Below are 16,399 nucleotides of genomic sequence, written 5' to 3'. Positions count from 1 at the left end.
TGATTCATCCCCAAATAATACAAGAAATCAAAACAGCAAGAAAAATCTCTCTTATTAGGGGTAAAAGTGAGATCAGAAGTGAAACAACCAAATTACACGCACGTGGATATTACACACTGCAAATAACAAAAATAAAAAGATGAGTTAAGACAGCATAGATAGGAATTTAAAGAACATGGAAATAAAAATTTAAAAAAATGAAAAAGTAACGAAAAATAATTTGAGAAATCATGACCAGACTCAGAGGTTAGTATATGTGTTAAGCACAAGCTTAAGTAGCTGTGGAAAATTCAAAAAAAAAAAAAAAATCTAAAGTAACTTGAAATAACATAAATACTGTCATTTCAATCTTACGTTTTAATCATGATGTCTGCAAATTTATAAAATGTACCTTTTTATTGTGCCCCACAGTTTTTGTGAACTTTTAATACAACAAATTTCAAACCACTTCATTAATAACATATTTCCACATCATAAAATATCTGAAAAATAAGTTCCCTCTTAGAAGAAGGACCATCTGAGCAGCATATGAAAAACATTGGACCAGAGCACTCAGACCTTCAAAGAGCTCCTGTAGATATTGATGGCAATGGTATATAAAACGTCATTGGAACATAAAAATATTAATACTATATCAGAAAGACAATCTTCTAGTTGCAGTTAGTTTGACATTACATTGCACAAATTTTATTATCACAGATATACAAGGACACAAGAACACATTCACTTGCTAGTTACGGGGACTTCAGTGACAATTGAATCTTGTCACTGAAACCACTAATAGTTGCTATGAGTACACCGTTAAGTTCAAAGATGGATTTGTTTCTGTAGTACATAGGAGAAACAATGGCACCAAGTACACATACCGCATCTTAGAAGTTCAACTGGTAAGTATTATTTGCTACAGTAAATGGAAGGTAACAATTCTGCCACATGGTTTGTTCTCTTTAACGAAAAGGCAAGGAGAGCCCCCTTGGCACACAAGCAAATCCACAAAAAGTCTTCTGCCACTCTCAAAACAATCTCGTCCGGCCTTTTCCCCAAATCACCACTAAACAAGTATCAGATGTGGGAAGCCGATTTTGTTGACTGACTTGTTCAAAGCCCCAAGCTCGTGTAGTATCCTGCTTCTCATCCCATCCTCCAGAAGCACTCCTGATGGAGTGCTTTTTGGTGATGATTTTGCCCTTATTCCTGTTTTCCTAAATAGAGGGAATTCACAGAGCAGCAGGGTGCCCACACATGCACCTTTCTCCAAGGGTGATCGCGAGGCTGGCCCTGGATGTGGTGCAGGGGGTGAAGAGAGGCCCCTTTTGGGGCGGGTTCCGAGTGTCCTGGAGACACTGTGGGACAAGCAGGGAGAAGGGCTTGAGAGCAATGAGCTGCTGTTCATCACTGTTCTCTGGGTGGTTCTGTGTCTGCCCCTCCGTCACCCATCTGCTCTGTCTGGCTCCACCATCCTCGCTAGGAATACCATGATGGTGAGTTAATGATTCAGCTGGGTGGTTCCCATGCGCAGTCCTGTTTCAAGGTGGCCAAGAGTGTGTGGGCATGTGTATCTATGCGCAATTGTCCGAAAAAATTATGTTGGTTGATTTTGTTTGTTTTTTGCAATAAAAGTTAAATACTATATGGGATTGTGCTTTGTCAGAACTCCCTTTCTTCCCAGAGAAGGCTTTTGAATAATTCAAGAATCGGAATCCTCTCCCGGATCACTTTTTGCTTGCGGAGTCCAGCATCTCGCACGCCCACCTTACTAAGGCAGCCGCAGCGGTCTCCTCCTTGCTCCTGACTTCACCCTCCAGCCTCCGCTTCTCCAGCTTTCTGTCTCCGGAGGTGCTGCTGCTCCTTGACACCTCTGCGTTTCCCTGTGGACACCTCCTCCCTACAGGGTGGAAGAGCTTTGCTTATAGTCCCTCAGAATGACAGAGGCGTAGGTCACGTTGGGAGGCGTGCACAGCACCGACTCGGACACGGGGGAGCTGGGCACCGAGCTACCCGAGGCCACCGAGTCGCGGAAGGGGGACGGAGGCGTCAGGGCAGGCGAATCCTCTAGGGTCGGTTTGCTGGCCGCCTGCAGGTCCTCCTCCTCCTCTTCCAGCTCGTCTTCCTCCGTGTTCCCCTCCCGCTCATACAGGTACTCCTGCAGGAGCTTGAACCTCTCGCTGTCATCGTCGTCGTCGTCCTCCGCTGGCGAGGAGGCGGGCTCCTCCCCGAAGGTGCCCAGCTGCAGCGGCAGCATCTGCAGGTGCTGAGGGACCGCCGTGGGCGGGAACAAGGACCGCACCCCGTTTCCCGGACCCCCAGGGACTGCGAGCACCGCGTTGAAATCGGGGATCCCGGTGCTGAAATTGGTGACCACCCCCTGCAGCTGGTCCAGGAGAGATTTCTGCGGTGGCTGTGGCGGGGGCGGCGGCGGCTGCTGGAGGGGAGGGGGCAAGCCCTTGGGGACGGCCGGGTCGGCCAGGAAGAGGGGGGTCTCCTCTGCAGTCAGGTGGGGCGGCAGAGGCGGGGTGCTCACCGCGGTTGGCACGCGTCGGTGCACCACCATCGAAGGACTGCTGGGAGGGCTGAAGCCAACCGGCTGGGCGTCTTCCTCCTCCACGTTGTAAAGGGTCTTGGTGCTGGTATCTGAAAAGGTCAGGCTCTTTCCGGAGCCTTGGTAACTTTTAGTGAGGGGTTTGATGACGGCTGTCTGGTTGCAGGCCGTCTCACTGGTCTTCACGTGCACAGAGAGGCGGTGCCACATGTGCTGTCCTTTGGGCACCTGTCTTCCACCTGGTTCAGACCATGACACAGACTTGCCATTAGAACTATGAATAAAATAGAGATGGGTTTATTTGCAGATATGTCATGCACACAGAAAACATACATATAAAACATTTGCAAGCCCAGCTGAAAGCAGTTTGACTCCCCCCTCCACCATATGCCTGTCCTCCACACCCCCAGCCTCTCCTTGCTGCAGATCAAACGCCAAAAGTTGCCTCTGAAGCTGCAGCCAGTGATTCCGTCAACTCCACAACCAGGCAGGGCATTTTTGACCCTGAAAAAGTTGTAGGGGAGAAAAGTCAGCTTGTTGTAGAAGCTGCTACTTTCATTTAGGTCTAAGATTTCACAGTTGTTAGACACACACACACACACACACACACATTCTAAGGCGATGGTAAAACCGCTGCTCAATGAAACCTTTGCAAGATTCCAAAATCGATGGAGGAAATAAATTAAAAATAAAATCTCAGTTACACATGGACAACAGACCATTATGACCATAGCTATTGCCCCCTTTCTTCTTAGTCCGTGGAACAAATTAAAGCCCACGTATAAAGCTACTTTCATCATCCTGCAGGGTTATAAAATACATCCTCTCTGTTGCCCATTCTGATACGCAGGTATTTCCTGTGGTAACAGGGGCAGGATGGTCATGCCCATGGCACCTGTACAGAAGAGAAAAAAAAAGGAGATGACAGAAAAACCCAGACCCATGTTCCATTTAAGAGCTTTATAACTTTCTTTTTTGTTTTTTAATTGCAAAGTGTTATTCCAGACACATATAGTGGATCACAGTGATTCACTCGTAGCAGCTAGTTTAGGATTTTCACACTGGGAACATTTAACCAGGTGTGTTTAAAAGAGAACTGAAAGGCCCAGAAAAATTCAAATGCCCATGGCCTGCATTAGTCCTCTCACATAGTTTGGTGCAAATGAGACAAAATTAAGATTCAGACAGAGCAGAAGTTACTGAGACAAAGACCTCTGCCCAGCCTTTTCCTCACTGAGCATCAGTGAAGAAAATAATCTTAGGTTACCAGCCGTCCTCCACCCTTACCAGCTTTCATCTTCATGGGATGCTCATAAAACCAACCAGAGAGAATGTATCACTGAAGAAGAAAAAAGTGAGATGTACTGTGTGCATATACTACAAATTCTATTCTCTGTGTTCTAATAACTGGTCTCACTTTTGGACTCAGCTTATTTTCTGTATAATTTTTAGCAGATGGTGGTACCTTACCATAGCAAGCTATAATAACAAGAGCGTTAATACTTAAATCAGGAAATCATTTTTTTTCTTCTTGTTTTTCAGGAGTTTGCTTTTTCTTTGTACCCATGAAAACAACAGAGAACGTAGAACAATACTGACACATTTTTGACATTAAAAGGAAGAGGGAAAATGGGTATTTTTCTTAGGTGGATATGTGAAATAGACTATTTCCTATCACAGTCTTTTGTTTGGAAAACTGTAGGAAATGATCAAGAGTTAACATAACAGTTTATTTAATAACTTTGAAAATACAAGAATGAATACTTCAAAAATTATATGTGAGGGCCACATTTATAATCCTGAAAAGTGAAGTGAGTCAAATAAGTACAAATTTGTGTAGAAAATCTGTTATCAATTATAGAAAATTTTGGCTATAAAGGTTCTAAAATAGATGTTAACAGCTAAAATTATCTCATTATTTGGGAGGAAGGTAGTTCATAGATATATCTGATAATCTATGCTGCATTTTTAATTGTCCAAGAAAAGTCTCATCTCCAAAATACTGTATCAAAATTAATGTTTCACTCAAATGTATGCAAATATACTCCCTGAGAATGTATAAGTGCAGGTAAATGTGAAATTACTGACTTGTTGGCTTCTACACTGTCTTGTCAGAATAGCTGACACTTTTGAGTTGAGCAAACTAAAGAATGAGCCTGTGTGTTCCTGGCGAGAACAGCAGTCAACCAGCCAGCCAAAGGCAAGACCAGAATCCACAGTTCCTCTCCTGCCTTTGAAACTCTGGGTAAGCTTGCCTCCCACTTTGATCTTTCTCAGTTTCCTCCATCTCCCACTCTACTCACACTTCTTCTCTCTTTATAGATTTAATATGCCTCTTGTAGAAAGTACAAAGCTACCTAGTTGCCTCTTGCCTTGCTGTAGTGTACTTTCCAGCCTCAACGCTTTGCAGCCCTTTCAGCTGCAATGGAAACACTTTTTCCTTCTCCAAACGTCTGCCTCTCCATGTTCACTAAGAAAATCGCTAAACTCAAAGGCTGCCTTGTGTCTTCATTTAGGGGTGTGTATCTGTGTGTCTGCATGTGTGGGTGTTTAAAAAATCAATTCCCTTGAGAGCTAGTCTGACCCAATTCAATCAGTACGCTTAAATATGCAAGTACAACATTGCTCCAGTCTCCATATATACCAGCCAAAAAGGCCGCCTTGTATTCCTGGGACTGACTTCACCCACTCACTCCCTCACACAGGTTGTTTTCCTTCTTGTCCAGGGGTTCCAAATGAGCCTCTTTTTCCATCATGTACTTCCATATGTAAAAGGCACTATTAATCATCTTTCAGACAGATATGATTACAATTTAGTTCTGTTTTAATCCAATACCACTTTTATGCCTGTGATGGGAGATCTTCACCCTGGCTGTCTAAATTAGCAGCTTTCTTTCCCCTCAGAGTCTTGCTCCAGATTTTCTGGAAAGTACTGTTTAATTAGAAAACAGTTCCAATGCCCCAGGGAATTTGTCAGATTAAGAAAATTAGATTAACCTTTATTTTCCCCCAAGGACAAAACCAGAGATAGCAGAGGAAATGCATCATCTCATAGAAACTCATCGTCTCATAGCAGCAGGGTATAAACTTTGGTCCTTCTGGATTAGTTACTTTAACCTATGCTTTAGCCAGCTTGAATGGTCCATGAATCCACACATGCATCGAGTATTATTTTTAGGCTAAATCAATATTATGTCTTTGTAGAATATGCTCTGCTATTTTTAAATGCAAAATGCTTTTAGGTAAAAGTGTAACTAAATTCTGAGAAGCCTTTTTTTGTGCTTTGTGTTCAAGTGGCCACTAATAAGTGTACAATTACTATCACAGATTCAGGTGAAGGTTTAATAACTGTTTAGGTGTAAAAAGCGACTATCCAATTTGAAAAGGTTGGAAGCCCATTGCTGTGATATTAAGAAGAGAAAAATGTATAAAATATGGGGCAGCAAAAAGGAATAAATGCTTTATAGAGATGCAATATTACTATGAAACAAGACTCTTCCTTACTCCCAGGTAACTTTAATACCTTGTGTTCCAGTCACCAGCCACTTCCTTCTATTATTTAATTTTACTTGGTTTCCTAATCTTAGGAAAAGCAACCAGGCTTAGAAACATCACAGAATTGTCACAAAGCACCCCATCCTTCTTGCTCTCACTTCAAAAGACAGTTAAAGATTTAATCTCTTTTTGAAGCTCCAAGGCAGTAAATACTTGTGGCTAAGGATATTTACTGACATTGAAGTAACTGGGGGAAACCGCAGCGAGGCCTGGGAGGAACTAGAGATGGAGAGGATACTGCACGCTGATAGTGGGCTGAGGGCTGCAGCTCCAGCCACAACAGGCTTGGGATCTTGCTTTGGTTTTCCTTTCATTTGGTAAGTATCACAATCCCCCCAAACAGAAAACCCAGTATTTACAGCACTGGAGAGAATACTTAGAAGTGGGTGGTGTAAACAGATTAGTGTATCTTTTGCGTTCGGAGCAATCCTGTCTGTTTTATTTGTTTCAGTAAGTACTAGTTACATCTGCAGAGTACACCGCTCTCCGCTCCAGAGAGGTCTAAAATGGGAACACCAGTGGGTGGGTGTTTGAGATCAGGAGGGAAGCATCCTGCACAAGCTGCCTGAGGGGGAAGCTAGCACAACACCTGTCTCCCTTATGTCCAACTCAAGTCTTTGCCACTAGGCTTAATAGCTGCACCACAGACACGAGGATGGCATCCAGAGAGCCCACAGACAAGGCAAGACCTCCCCACAAGGAGGGAAGACTCACTCCTTGGCACAGGAGGAGGGTAGCATTTGTTTTCTTTGAAAATGAAAAATGGAAACAGGAAATGCCATTGAGTCACAGCATGGGGAGAATGGCTCACCAAGTAAAGAAAGCAAATCACAGCCACAGGCTTGCGGACAGTTCTGCCGTGGCCCTGCGGCTACGGCTGAGACACACGGCCTTTCAAGGAAGGGATAGTGCCACCCCAGCCGAGACACTCCAGATGGAATGCCAGAGCCGCACTGTCCAGGTATCTCACCTCCACCTGCTTCAGCAAGCTGGCACCAGAATGCAGTCTGAATAGTGATTCTTGCAGCATTTCAGGCACAGGTACTATTTGAAGCCATTTTGAATCAGACCCCTGTTTTCCAGGCAACCCCAAGCTAATCCTCAATACAAAGGACTTCCACTGACTCCAATTTCACTTCTTGAAAGCTTTCCAGAAAAATTCTGCATATTCAGTATATGTTCTCTGGAAGCTTATCTGAACATATTTAAAATTTCTCACCTTTTTCACTCACCACTACTTGTAAGGTAGAGAAGATTGAACTGTGTTGTTGAAGACAAATGCTTTCTGATTACATGAGAATGTAGTCGTTTCTGCTGATACTAAATCTTAAATAGCATTGTGAATTTTCTCTCTTTCCTCTTTGATTCTTACCTCATTGTAAGCTGATCAGAAAACCACATGGCTTGCTGAAATTGACAATATTACTAAGTCTAAATATTACAGTTCTCCTTTTAAAGTCTTTAGATCAATCACGTTGAATAACCTAAATTTATACGATTCAGGGTAAAAGACAGCATAAAGAAAATCAGTTTGCCTTCATTAAGACTTGTGCTTCCTCTAATGAATTAATAAAGAAAAAGGCATCCACAAGTGAAATTACCTCATCAAGGTTGGTAAAGTATGGAAGACCCCATCAACTTTGTCTGGGCACGGGGTCCACTGTCTAGAGAAAATTGACAAATCTATTTCGAACTAAAGAGTAGAATTCTGATGATTATTAAACCTGTTCTAAGTACACATTAAATGGCCTTTGGTCCAACCTAATCATGATTACTGGCTGAAGGAAGGAATTCTGGTGCCAAAGTTGATTTAAGACATTGTGTTGGTACAGGAGCATTGTTTCAGAGCAGCATACAAGGTGTAACTCCATTCTTCCAGGAAGAATAGATGAGCCCAAATTATGTTCCTTTTGAAGAAAGTTCAGGTCAAGCATTACCATGTTTTTCTGTGCTCCATGCTTCCAGACCTGTAGTTTTAATAGCAAGGCTTTTGATGCTCTTCAGCAGTACCTGGAGTCCTCACAGTTTGCCCTGGAAATACAGGGCAGTTGCATGCTCCGCAGAGACTATTCCTCAGAGGCAGGAGAGATCTAGGCAGACCATAATGGTCCAGTAGGCAGCTTTATTTCTATCACTAGTCTCTTTGCCTGGCTTGTTCACAAGAGCTATGGGAGCTGAAGGTCACAAAAAGAACATATCTTTTTTTTTTTTTAATTTTTGCGGGAAAAACCATGACTAAGAATAGCCAGTCTTAGTCTATGGCACACAGCTTGAAAGCTACCAATCTCTTCCTGATCCTTTACTGTCTCCAGAAAGACAGCTTGAATAGATCTTATTTCAAAAGTTCTTTACAACTACCTGTTAGCCTTGCTGACGCATTATTTTTTTGTCACCTACCAAGGATGCGCCCACCTTTGGTCTTTGTTTTTGCTTTCAGGCACTCACTTTTAAGTCATGAAATGTTAGGGGACTTCCCTTTCTCTCTGGCCCTGCTGTCATGACAAGACATGCACATCTGCTAGTCCCATCAATCCTTTCTGACAGGCAGCCAGCAGCTGTCATAATCGGGATGTCCTTACTGTGTCCTTGGCCAGACTCAACCTTTGGCACAAGAAACACTCAATGCTTTTTGACTTGGGAAAGTTACAGAGAATGAATCCAAGCAGACTAGAGTTGCTCTGATCTAGAAGCACAGAGTCCTCCCAACCTCTAAGATTCGGTATGATTTGACTGCCCCACACTCTTTCTTTCTATTTGGGCTTTTCCAGGGAATGTCAGAACATGACTTCCCAATGCACTCCACTGAGTGAAGAGAAGAGACTTAGGGCCCCATTCACTGGGCTCCATGGCCAGGTTTGGTAGCATCTGAAGAGCTACTCAAGCCACAGACACCCCATCAGTGGGCTCCCTCCTGCTGCAGGAATGTGTACCTTTGACTCTCCCAGGAGTTTGAAGGGCTGTAAAGGAACAGCTGAAAATGACCACAGACTCCGTGCACAATGAATTGAACATGGTCTATGTTCTTTTGTTGACTTAAAGAGACACTGTCAAGAACTAAAGGTCAAAAATTGGACCAAACATGCAATGTTTTTATCAGACGGGGAAAATCTGATAAAAGCACTCAGAATTCTGGGAAAACATTTTTTTTTTTTTTGCAAAACTCATTTTTTGTAGGACTCACAAAACTTTTGTTTCTTTGGTTTTGCGCTCCCCAGGGCATGGGAGGCTCCCAGCAGAGAGAGGCTCATGCTGGTGCCCACCCCCTCAAACTGACATCATGGAACTCTTCCATGAGTTCAAATCATGGCTTTTACTCGAATGCAGACAGGATCATGTCAAACATTTGTGCAGCAGCAAACAAAAGGCAAAAGAAAAGAAAAATAAAACAAAGAAAGAGCTCTGTTTGCCAAGGGGAAGCTGACAAATTTGCGAAGGGGGGAAAATTCACTTTCAAGCCTGTGAGTGGGAGTCACAGACAAAAGTGAATCTCTAGAACAGGGAAAAGTGTGCATCTTTGCATCAAAACATAAGAAAAGCAAAAGGACTAACAGCTTGACAGTGTCCTTTTAAGAACGATGGACAATCAAATTAAGGCAGTCGTGCAAACCATGGCACGTAAATGGTTCCTCATTCTTGATGGCATGCACCACATCTGTTTCCATGTTAGAAAGTAGAAAAACCCAGGAGAGAGAAAGCAAGGGGCAAACCACTATATTTTCCATGCAGCTTCTCTTACACATTCACTGCAGTGTGGGGGTTTTCAAAGCTGCACATGTGCCGACGGACATTGGCTGGTGGGCGAGAATTCTGGCTGCCTCTTCCTGAGGATTGAAAAGAAAAAGATACCCAGTGAGTGAGTGGTTATACATGGATACAGAGATGGCGATCACACCACTCAGGCGGTGCCTGGGCTGGGGCAGAGCGTGCCTGGCTCTGGAGTCTTTTTCCACGTCATCTCCACCTCCACGTCCTAGATCTTCCCGAGCTGCCCAACTATTTCTTACTGCTAGGCTCGTTTCTGAAAGTCATTGTCAGTGGAGTACCTTGTGGGACCATCTTTTTCCAACTGGCAGATGCTTCTTCTGCTCTGTGTATGTCTGTCCCATATGGGCTCTTCTCCCTCCACTCTTGACACCCCCGTTATTCTTGGTGGCTGTGGACTCCACCTGAGCCTTCTCACCCACCACCTCTTAAAGGATGCTCCTGGATTTATGTCTTATACTGTGACTTTTAAGCGTACTGCTAACTTTCCTCCACATTATGTTATCATAAAAGTATTGCTGTCACTTCATATAAAGTCACATGTATCTCTTGGTCTTCACAAGGCAGAATATAATTAGAGGTGGAGAGAGGGAAATGGTAAGAGGTTGGAGTAATCTGCCTCAAGGGAAGAGCACCTTCTCCTTCCCCGGTTGGCTGTCTCCTTGTACAGCACATAGTGTGGTCTGGAAGGGGAGAAGGGCACTGCCTGGACATGACAAGGCTGATGGGGCAGCTGTGTGCAGCTGGCCTTTCTAGCATGTGTTGGAGTGAGGGTACGCAGGTGTCCCATGAGTTAAGCAGCACTTTAGAAAGTGGTAGGATAAAGCCATCTTAGCATCACTCCACATAAGGAGGCTGCCAATCACAGAGAGGAACTTGGGGAATGAGATGCTAAATGTGAACCATCAGCAGGTGACTATGAGTGGTATGGATGAGGCTGAACTGGGGGAATTTCCCATCTTTGGGAACTCTGCAGTGATGAAGTCCCCTATAGGGCTTTCCAAAAACTCACAAATATTCTCTATGAGTCATCAGTGGGCCACTTACTCCAAGATCCTGGTGACAATTATCCATTGTTAATCAGAAGAGGACCACAACAGCTCCAGGCAAGTCAAAGACCTTGGCCAACTCTCCCATCTCTTTTCCCATCAAAGCAGGCAGAGGAGGGGCAATTCAGAAGAGGGAAAAGGCAGAGAGATTTCAAGAGCAGACCACGACCCTTCCCAACTGAAGTCTTTCAGGCTGAGGCCTGAAATTGTGCTGGGAAGGAGAGATCCGAGTTTGAGGTTTGAAACAAGAATACAGTGGAGTATCTTTTCAACATCTGAAAGCAAGGAATCTAATCTAAATGTAGATGGTGGGAAAAAAGATTTTTCATAGTACAGCTGAAGCTAAGAGAGAAAAAATAAAATTGATCAATACATATATTTTCATCAACTTTGGGCCATTCAATAAACCATTTGAAAGTACATGATCTACCTAGAACAATTTGAAATCCTCATTCAGAGACGAGAACTTGAAACACCTTGCTATAATTTCATTACTATTGCAATAATCCATTTATTTACGAAAATTAGACAAAGAGAGAATGTTTGCTGTTGAACTTGCCAAAGTAGTATGCCCTTGACATTCAATATGCCCACCTGAAATCACAAAGATCATGAAAACAATGAAACCATTGGTAGTAGATGCCCAGGAATAAAAAATATGATGTTTGAACATATAAATGAAGTTATGGGTAGAAAAGGCCATTTCTCCTGTAAAATAATATTAAAACAACTTCATTTCTCATGAAAGGAGGCAGAAAATACACTCAAAGCATGTGACTTTGCCATGCTAAACTGCCTGCATATCCTAGAATTCTGTTCTCTGTCAGATAATAGCTGCATGTGGCCTGGTCCAGTGGTGCTGGGAGGCCAGGACCTGGGAAGGGCTGGCTTCACGGCCTGAGACCAATACAGACACGCGGTGGGTCCCTCAGCAGAAGGGCCTTGCACTCAGGGTTTAGTGCTCCATGGTCATCCTTCTGAAATTCATAATCACGTTGTCGCTTAATCTGTGTTGTGTAAGTGATGTTCCATGCAGAAACGGAGCACTCACGGGGTGATAGAGCCTCAGCTCATGCATGGTCCTGCCTCCCTGACTTCCCTGGGAAGGTTTACAGCTTCTTGTTCCCCTGCCCACTGGCTGGAGGGGAACCTGGCAGCCTGGGAGCCACACCCATGTGGAGTCACCGAGTGGGGACTGCTGCACCTCACAGGGTTTGCACTAGCCATGTAAACATCCCGCGCAAGGGAGTACAGCATTAAATGGCAAAAACAAAAACAAAAACAAAACAAAACAAAAAAAAACACCAAACATCATGACAGGTCTAGAGAGAAACCGTAGAAGAAAGGAAAAGGATTTATATTTTGGTAACTTCAACATTTTTCCCTCTGTGTTTTCAACCAGGGGCTCCAGGTTTTCCTTTTGCGCTGGGCTGTGAAAATGATATAGCGACCCTGTCTCCTGGGATGTATGGATGATGATTAAAAAAAAAAATGGGGAAACATCTTGAGAGCTTGGAGACTTGACATGCTGACATTAGCATAGATGCACACAGTGGCACTCCTGGACAGATCAGCGCTTCTGTGTCTCTGGGGACTGGGGCAGGAAGCTCTGTGGCCTCTGTAGCTGACTTGGAGCTATACTCCCAGCTAGTGGACAGTTCTGTGGTTCCTTCGGGGGTTTCAGCCATATTGACAACCAAACGTCACACTGTAACGCCAAGCAATTCCAAAGCCACCTTAATTAACTATCGATTGAAACAGCTGAAAAAAATTATAGCATCTCCTACACGGTGCCATTTCTTTAGTTTCTGACTTTGTGTTGAAGTGAAGTATAAATGACCTTTGCATACATCTAACTTTTATGAAAGAAGAAGAAATTTATTAAAGGTTACAGGCCAAGACTTAAAAAAAAAAATCTATCTCAGAGTGGCCATTTTATCAACTGAGCAAAATCACAGAGGAGGAGCTGGACTTCAGGATATTTTTAGCAACTGTAGAACCACATATTCAACCAACTACAGAGTCCACAAGCCAGAGTAAAAGCTTGGAGGGAAAATGCAGCATATGGGGGCTTGTCAAATATAAGTCCCAAATCTGTGCTGAATCTTTTGGCAGAAACTGTGGATTTAAAGGAACCCCAGAAATTTAATTAGAAAGATTCCTTTTCCATTTCTTCTAAAAGTGCAAAACATTTTTTCTTTTCTTTTCCTTTCTTTTCTTCCTCTCTTTCTCTTTCTTTTTTCTTCCTTCCTTCCTTTCTTTCAAGTCACTGCTTGCTATGTGCACAGCTTCTCTCATTTATTCCCATTGCCCAAATAACCTTCTTTTGAATAAGAGACTCTGTCTCTCTAAGTGTACTTAGTCCCGTATGATTTTGTTTCAGCATGTTATTTTCTTTACAGCAGATCAGCCATACATCAGTTTCTATGCTAGGAATTATTCTTTACATGAACTTGGGAGGTTGTTTCAGACAAGTTTTACTCATTATAGTGTAGCAATAAGATCGTTGGACAAGGATTCAGGAGACCAGGCACTCTCCAACTGTGTATTTGCCTCTTTCAAACTCAGTTACTCATCTATAAAAAAGGATTGTTGAAATAGTACATGTGAAAATGCTTCCAGATAGCAAAAAGCTATCCCAACTTAAGACATCAGTATTGGAAGAAAAAAGGCCAGACAAAAGACCCAGATATTTAAAATCTCAGTGTGTAGTTTAGGTGACACTAATTCATAATATCTCAAATGATTTAACTCATGGATTTTTAGCCATTTTCCTTATTCAAGAATTTCAATAACTTCTAGTAGAAAATTGTTTTCTCTGCAGATTTTTTTTCTTTTTCTTTTTCTTTTTTTTTTTTTGGCCAACAACTTTAGGGACATTGAGTGGATGTGTCAGGAGCAGGTAAAATCTATGTAAAGACTCAGGTTAGCTGTCTATGTCTGAAGTTGCATGTCTATGACAGGATTGGAGATGAGTCTTTTAGCAGAGATAAAATGGTCTATACAATTCCAGATGGTCACCATGGAAATAATGTGGCAGCTGTCCAAAGTAATCATAAAGATTGACAGCAACCACTCAAGACCATTTTAGCAAAGGGTATCTATCTTTTTTTTTGTTATGAATAAATAGGATAATTTGTGCTTCTGATTGCTTTCAAAATCAAGTGCATTTTTTCTATTATCTGAATTTAAATATTTATTTCTCAGCATTCACTCATCAGAGTGAAAAATGGAGCTCTGAGTGTATATATAGACCCTCCGCCAATGGTAATCGTTCCCCTCTTCCTTTCAGTGTCTGCACATCTAACACAGTACTTCCAGGCTCTTTCCATAAACACACAATGCAGTGTAAAATATTGCTCTGGTTTAAAATCCTTAATTGTAAAGATATCTAAGTTAATAGGAGATTATAGAGAACAATGTAATAAGATTCAGTTCAATTACCATCATAGATTTGTCAAATATTAACATTTTGCCTTGTTAAGTTTTCCTTTCTTTTGAAAATATTAGGGAAATATTTAAACCCTCTATATATCATTCTTAACACTAATCCTCTCCTTTTCAAAAGAAAATTTGGTGTGTGTCATCACTTGGCATATTCTAATACTTTTACAACATGTGGAGTCATAGGTATTAATAAATCTTATGTGGTAGTATTTAGCATGGTATTAGATTTCATATCCATAGCATCACAGTAAATTTCCATTTAGCAATTTGCCCTTTTTGTACAGTATTATGTTATTAGATATAGCTCTGGTTTATGCACTTAAACTAAACTGAATAAATACCACACTATCAAGAACATAATCAGTTCTCCTGCTGATGGCCATTTAGGTTGCTTCCCTCATCTTGCTATTTTAAGCAATATTGCAGCACACACTCTTGGTTGTGTCTTTGCACATGTATGAGAGGCCTCTTCTATGGTTTGAACCTAGAAGTAGAACTGATGGATTGTTGTAAATTCGCATTCATCTGTCTCGTGTATTGCCAAATTGCTCTGCAAAATGCTTGCACAATTTACATAGACATGTGAAAATTCCTATTATTCTTCCCAATTCTGTTTGTTTTTCAGACATCTTTATTATTGACTATTATGAAAAAAATTTCAAATGTATAAACATGGATAAAACGCTAAAATGCACCCTCATATGTTTATTATCCAGCTTGAACAGTAATCAATATATATGAATCTTGTTTCATCTGTACCTGCATTTATTTATTTTAAAGCAAATCTAAAACTTTGTCATTCCATCCATAAAGAATTTAGTATATATACCTACAATATAGGTACACATTTTTATAATAAAAAGGAAAAAGATTATCACACTTAATAGTGATTCTTCAATATTTGATGTAAAATTTTTGATATTAAATAGTCAATATCTGAATTTCCTTGGTTATCTCATATATTTTTATTTTCTTTTGATTTTCAAATCATCATCCAAAGAAGATCTGCACATTGCATTTTGTTGATGAGTCTTTTAAGTCTTTTTTAATCTAATGACATTCCCTCTTCCTTTCTACTTGCTATCTATTTGTTGAACAAACATCCAGATTATGGATTTTACTAATTGAGTCCCTGCAGTGTCATTTAACATGTTTCTCTGTTACCTGTATTTCCTAATGAATTGGCAGTTAGATCTGAAGTCCTGCTCAGCTCCATGATTAATTGCATAGGGAGAATAGTTTGTTGAAGGTGGTGTTTACTTCCTGTTATACCACACCGGGGAGCACATAAATTGGGTTTTCTATTAATCACATTAAGATGCATCGGTGTGTTCAGATGTGGCAGCCTGAGGCATACATTATAAAATTCCCCATCAGTCTTCCATTTAATGGTTTTAGCAAGCATGGATGACATAATGTAGATCAATCATTTTATGACAAAACTACAAAATGATACTATAATTCTATCATCCCTTCTGTATTTGTCAACTAGATTTTGTTTTTAAAGGAGAACTGATCCCTTTCAGGTATTTAATTCCTCCAAGGTAGAGTTCAAACAGGAAACACAAGCCAAATGGTCAATTCCTTTCTTTACCAATGCTCAGAATAATAATTTGGTTTTCTAACATCCTCAGACAGTGATCAGTGTATCACCTGCAGGTCTGTTTCTATTGTCTGTGTCCCTTGGTTTTTTTGTTATATGGTTCTAAGTCTTCCTTGCCTAAACATATTTTATATCAGGTAAGACATTATAAATGTATAAAATTAGATTCTGTAGAGGCTGTAGATGGTCTGATCTCTACCGGAGTTGCTTCACCACTTTTTCTGCTAAGTAGAGAGGGAAAGATGAACTTAATCCAGTCAGGAATGGAGTAGAGTTATTCTGCAGCTGGGACAGGATTATTACGGAAGCCTACCATAGGCCAGATCCCTTCAAGACTCCTAACGGAGCATCTGGCTGTGCACCGGTGCAGCTCACCTGGTGGGCCTTTATCTCCTCAGCGTTGAGAGACTGTGCGAAATTCCAACCAGCTCTTCAAAGACTTTT

The 16,399-nt window shown here is 41.6% G+C and overlaps 1 protein-coding gene across 1 annotated transcript in view; it reads right to left on the bottom strand.

The window, feature by feature from the left end:
• Window positions 1-803: 803 nt before the first annotated feature.
• GRM1 (glutamate metabotropic receptor 1) overlaps window positions 804-16,399 on the bottom strand; it is a 348,538-nt gene continuing 332,942 nt past the window's right edge. The window contains exon 9 of the mRNA XM_032485108.1: window positions 804-2,813. Coding sequence (XP_032340999.1) covers window positions 1,886-2,813 — 928 coding nt within the window. The 3' untranslated portion in view covers window positions 804-1,885. The remainder of the gene's footprint in view (window positions 2,814-16,399) is intronic.

This window comes from Camelus ferus, chromosome 8, assembly GCF_009834535.1.
Source record: "Camelus ferus isolate YT-003-E chromosome 8, BCGSAC_Cfer_1.0, whole genome shotgun sequence".
Classification (NCBI taxonomy): Eukaryota; Metazoa; Chordata; class Mammalia; order Artiodactyla; family Camelidae; genus Camelus; species Camelus ferus.
The sequence above is the reverse complement of the archived record's forward strand: the minus strand, read 5'-3'. Positions and strand labels throughout refer to the sequence as shown.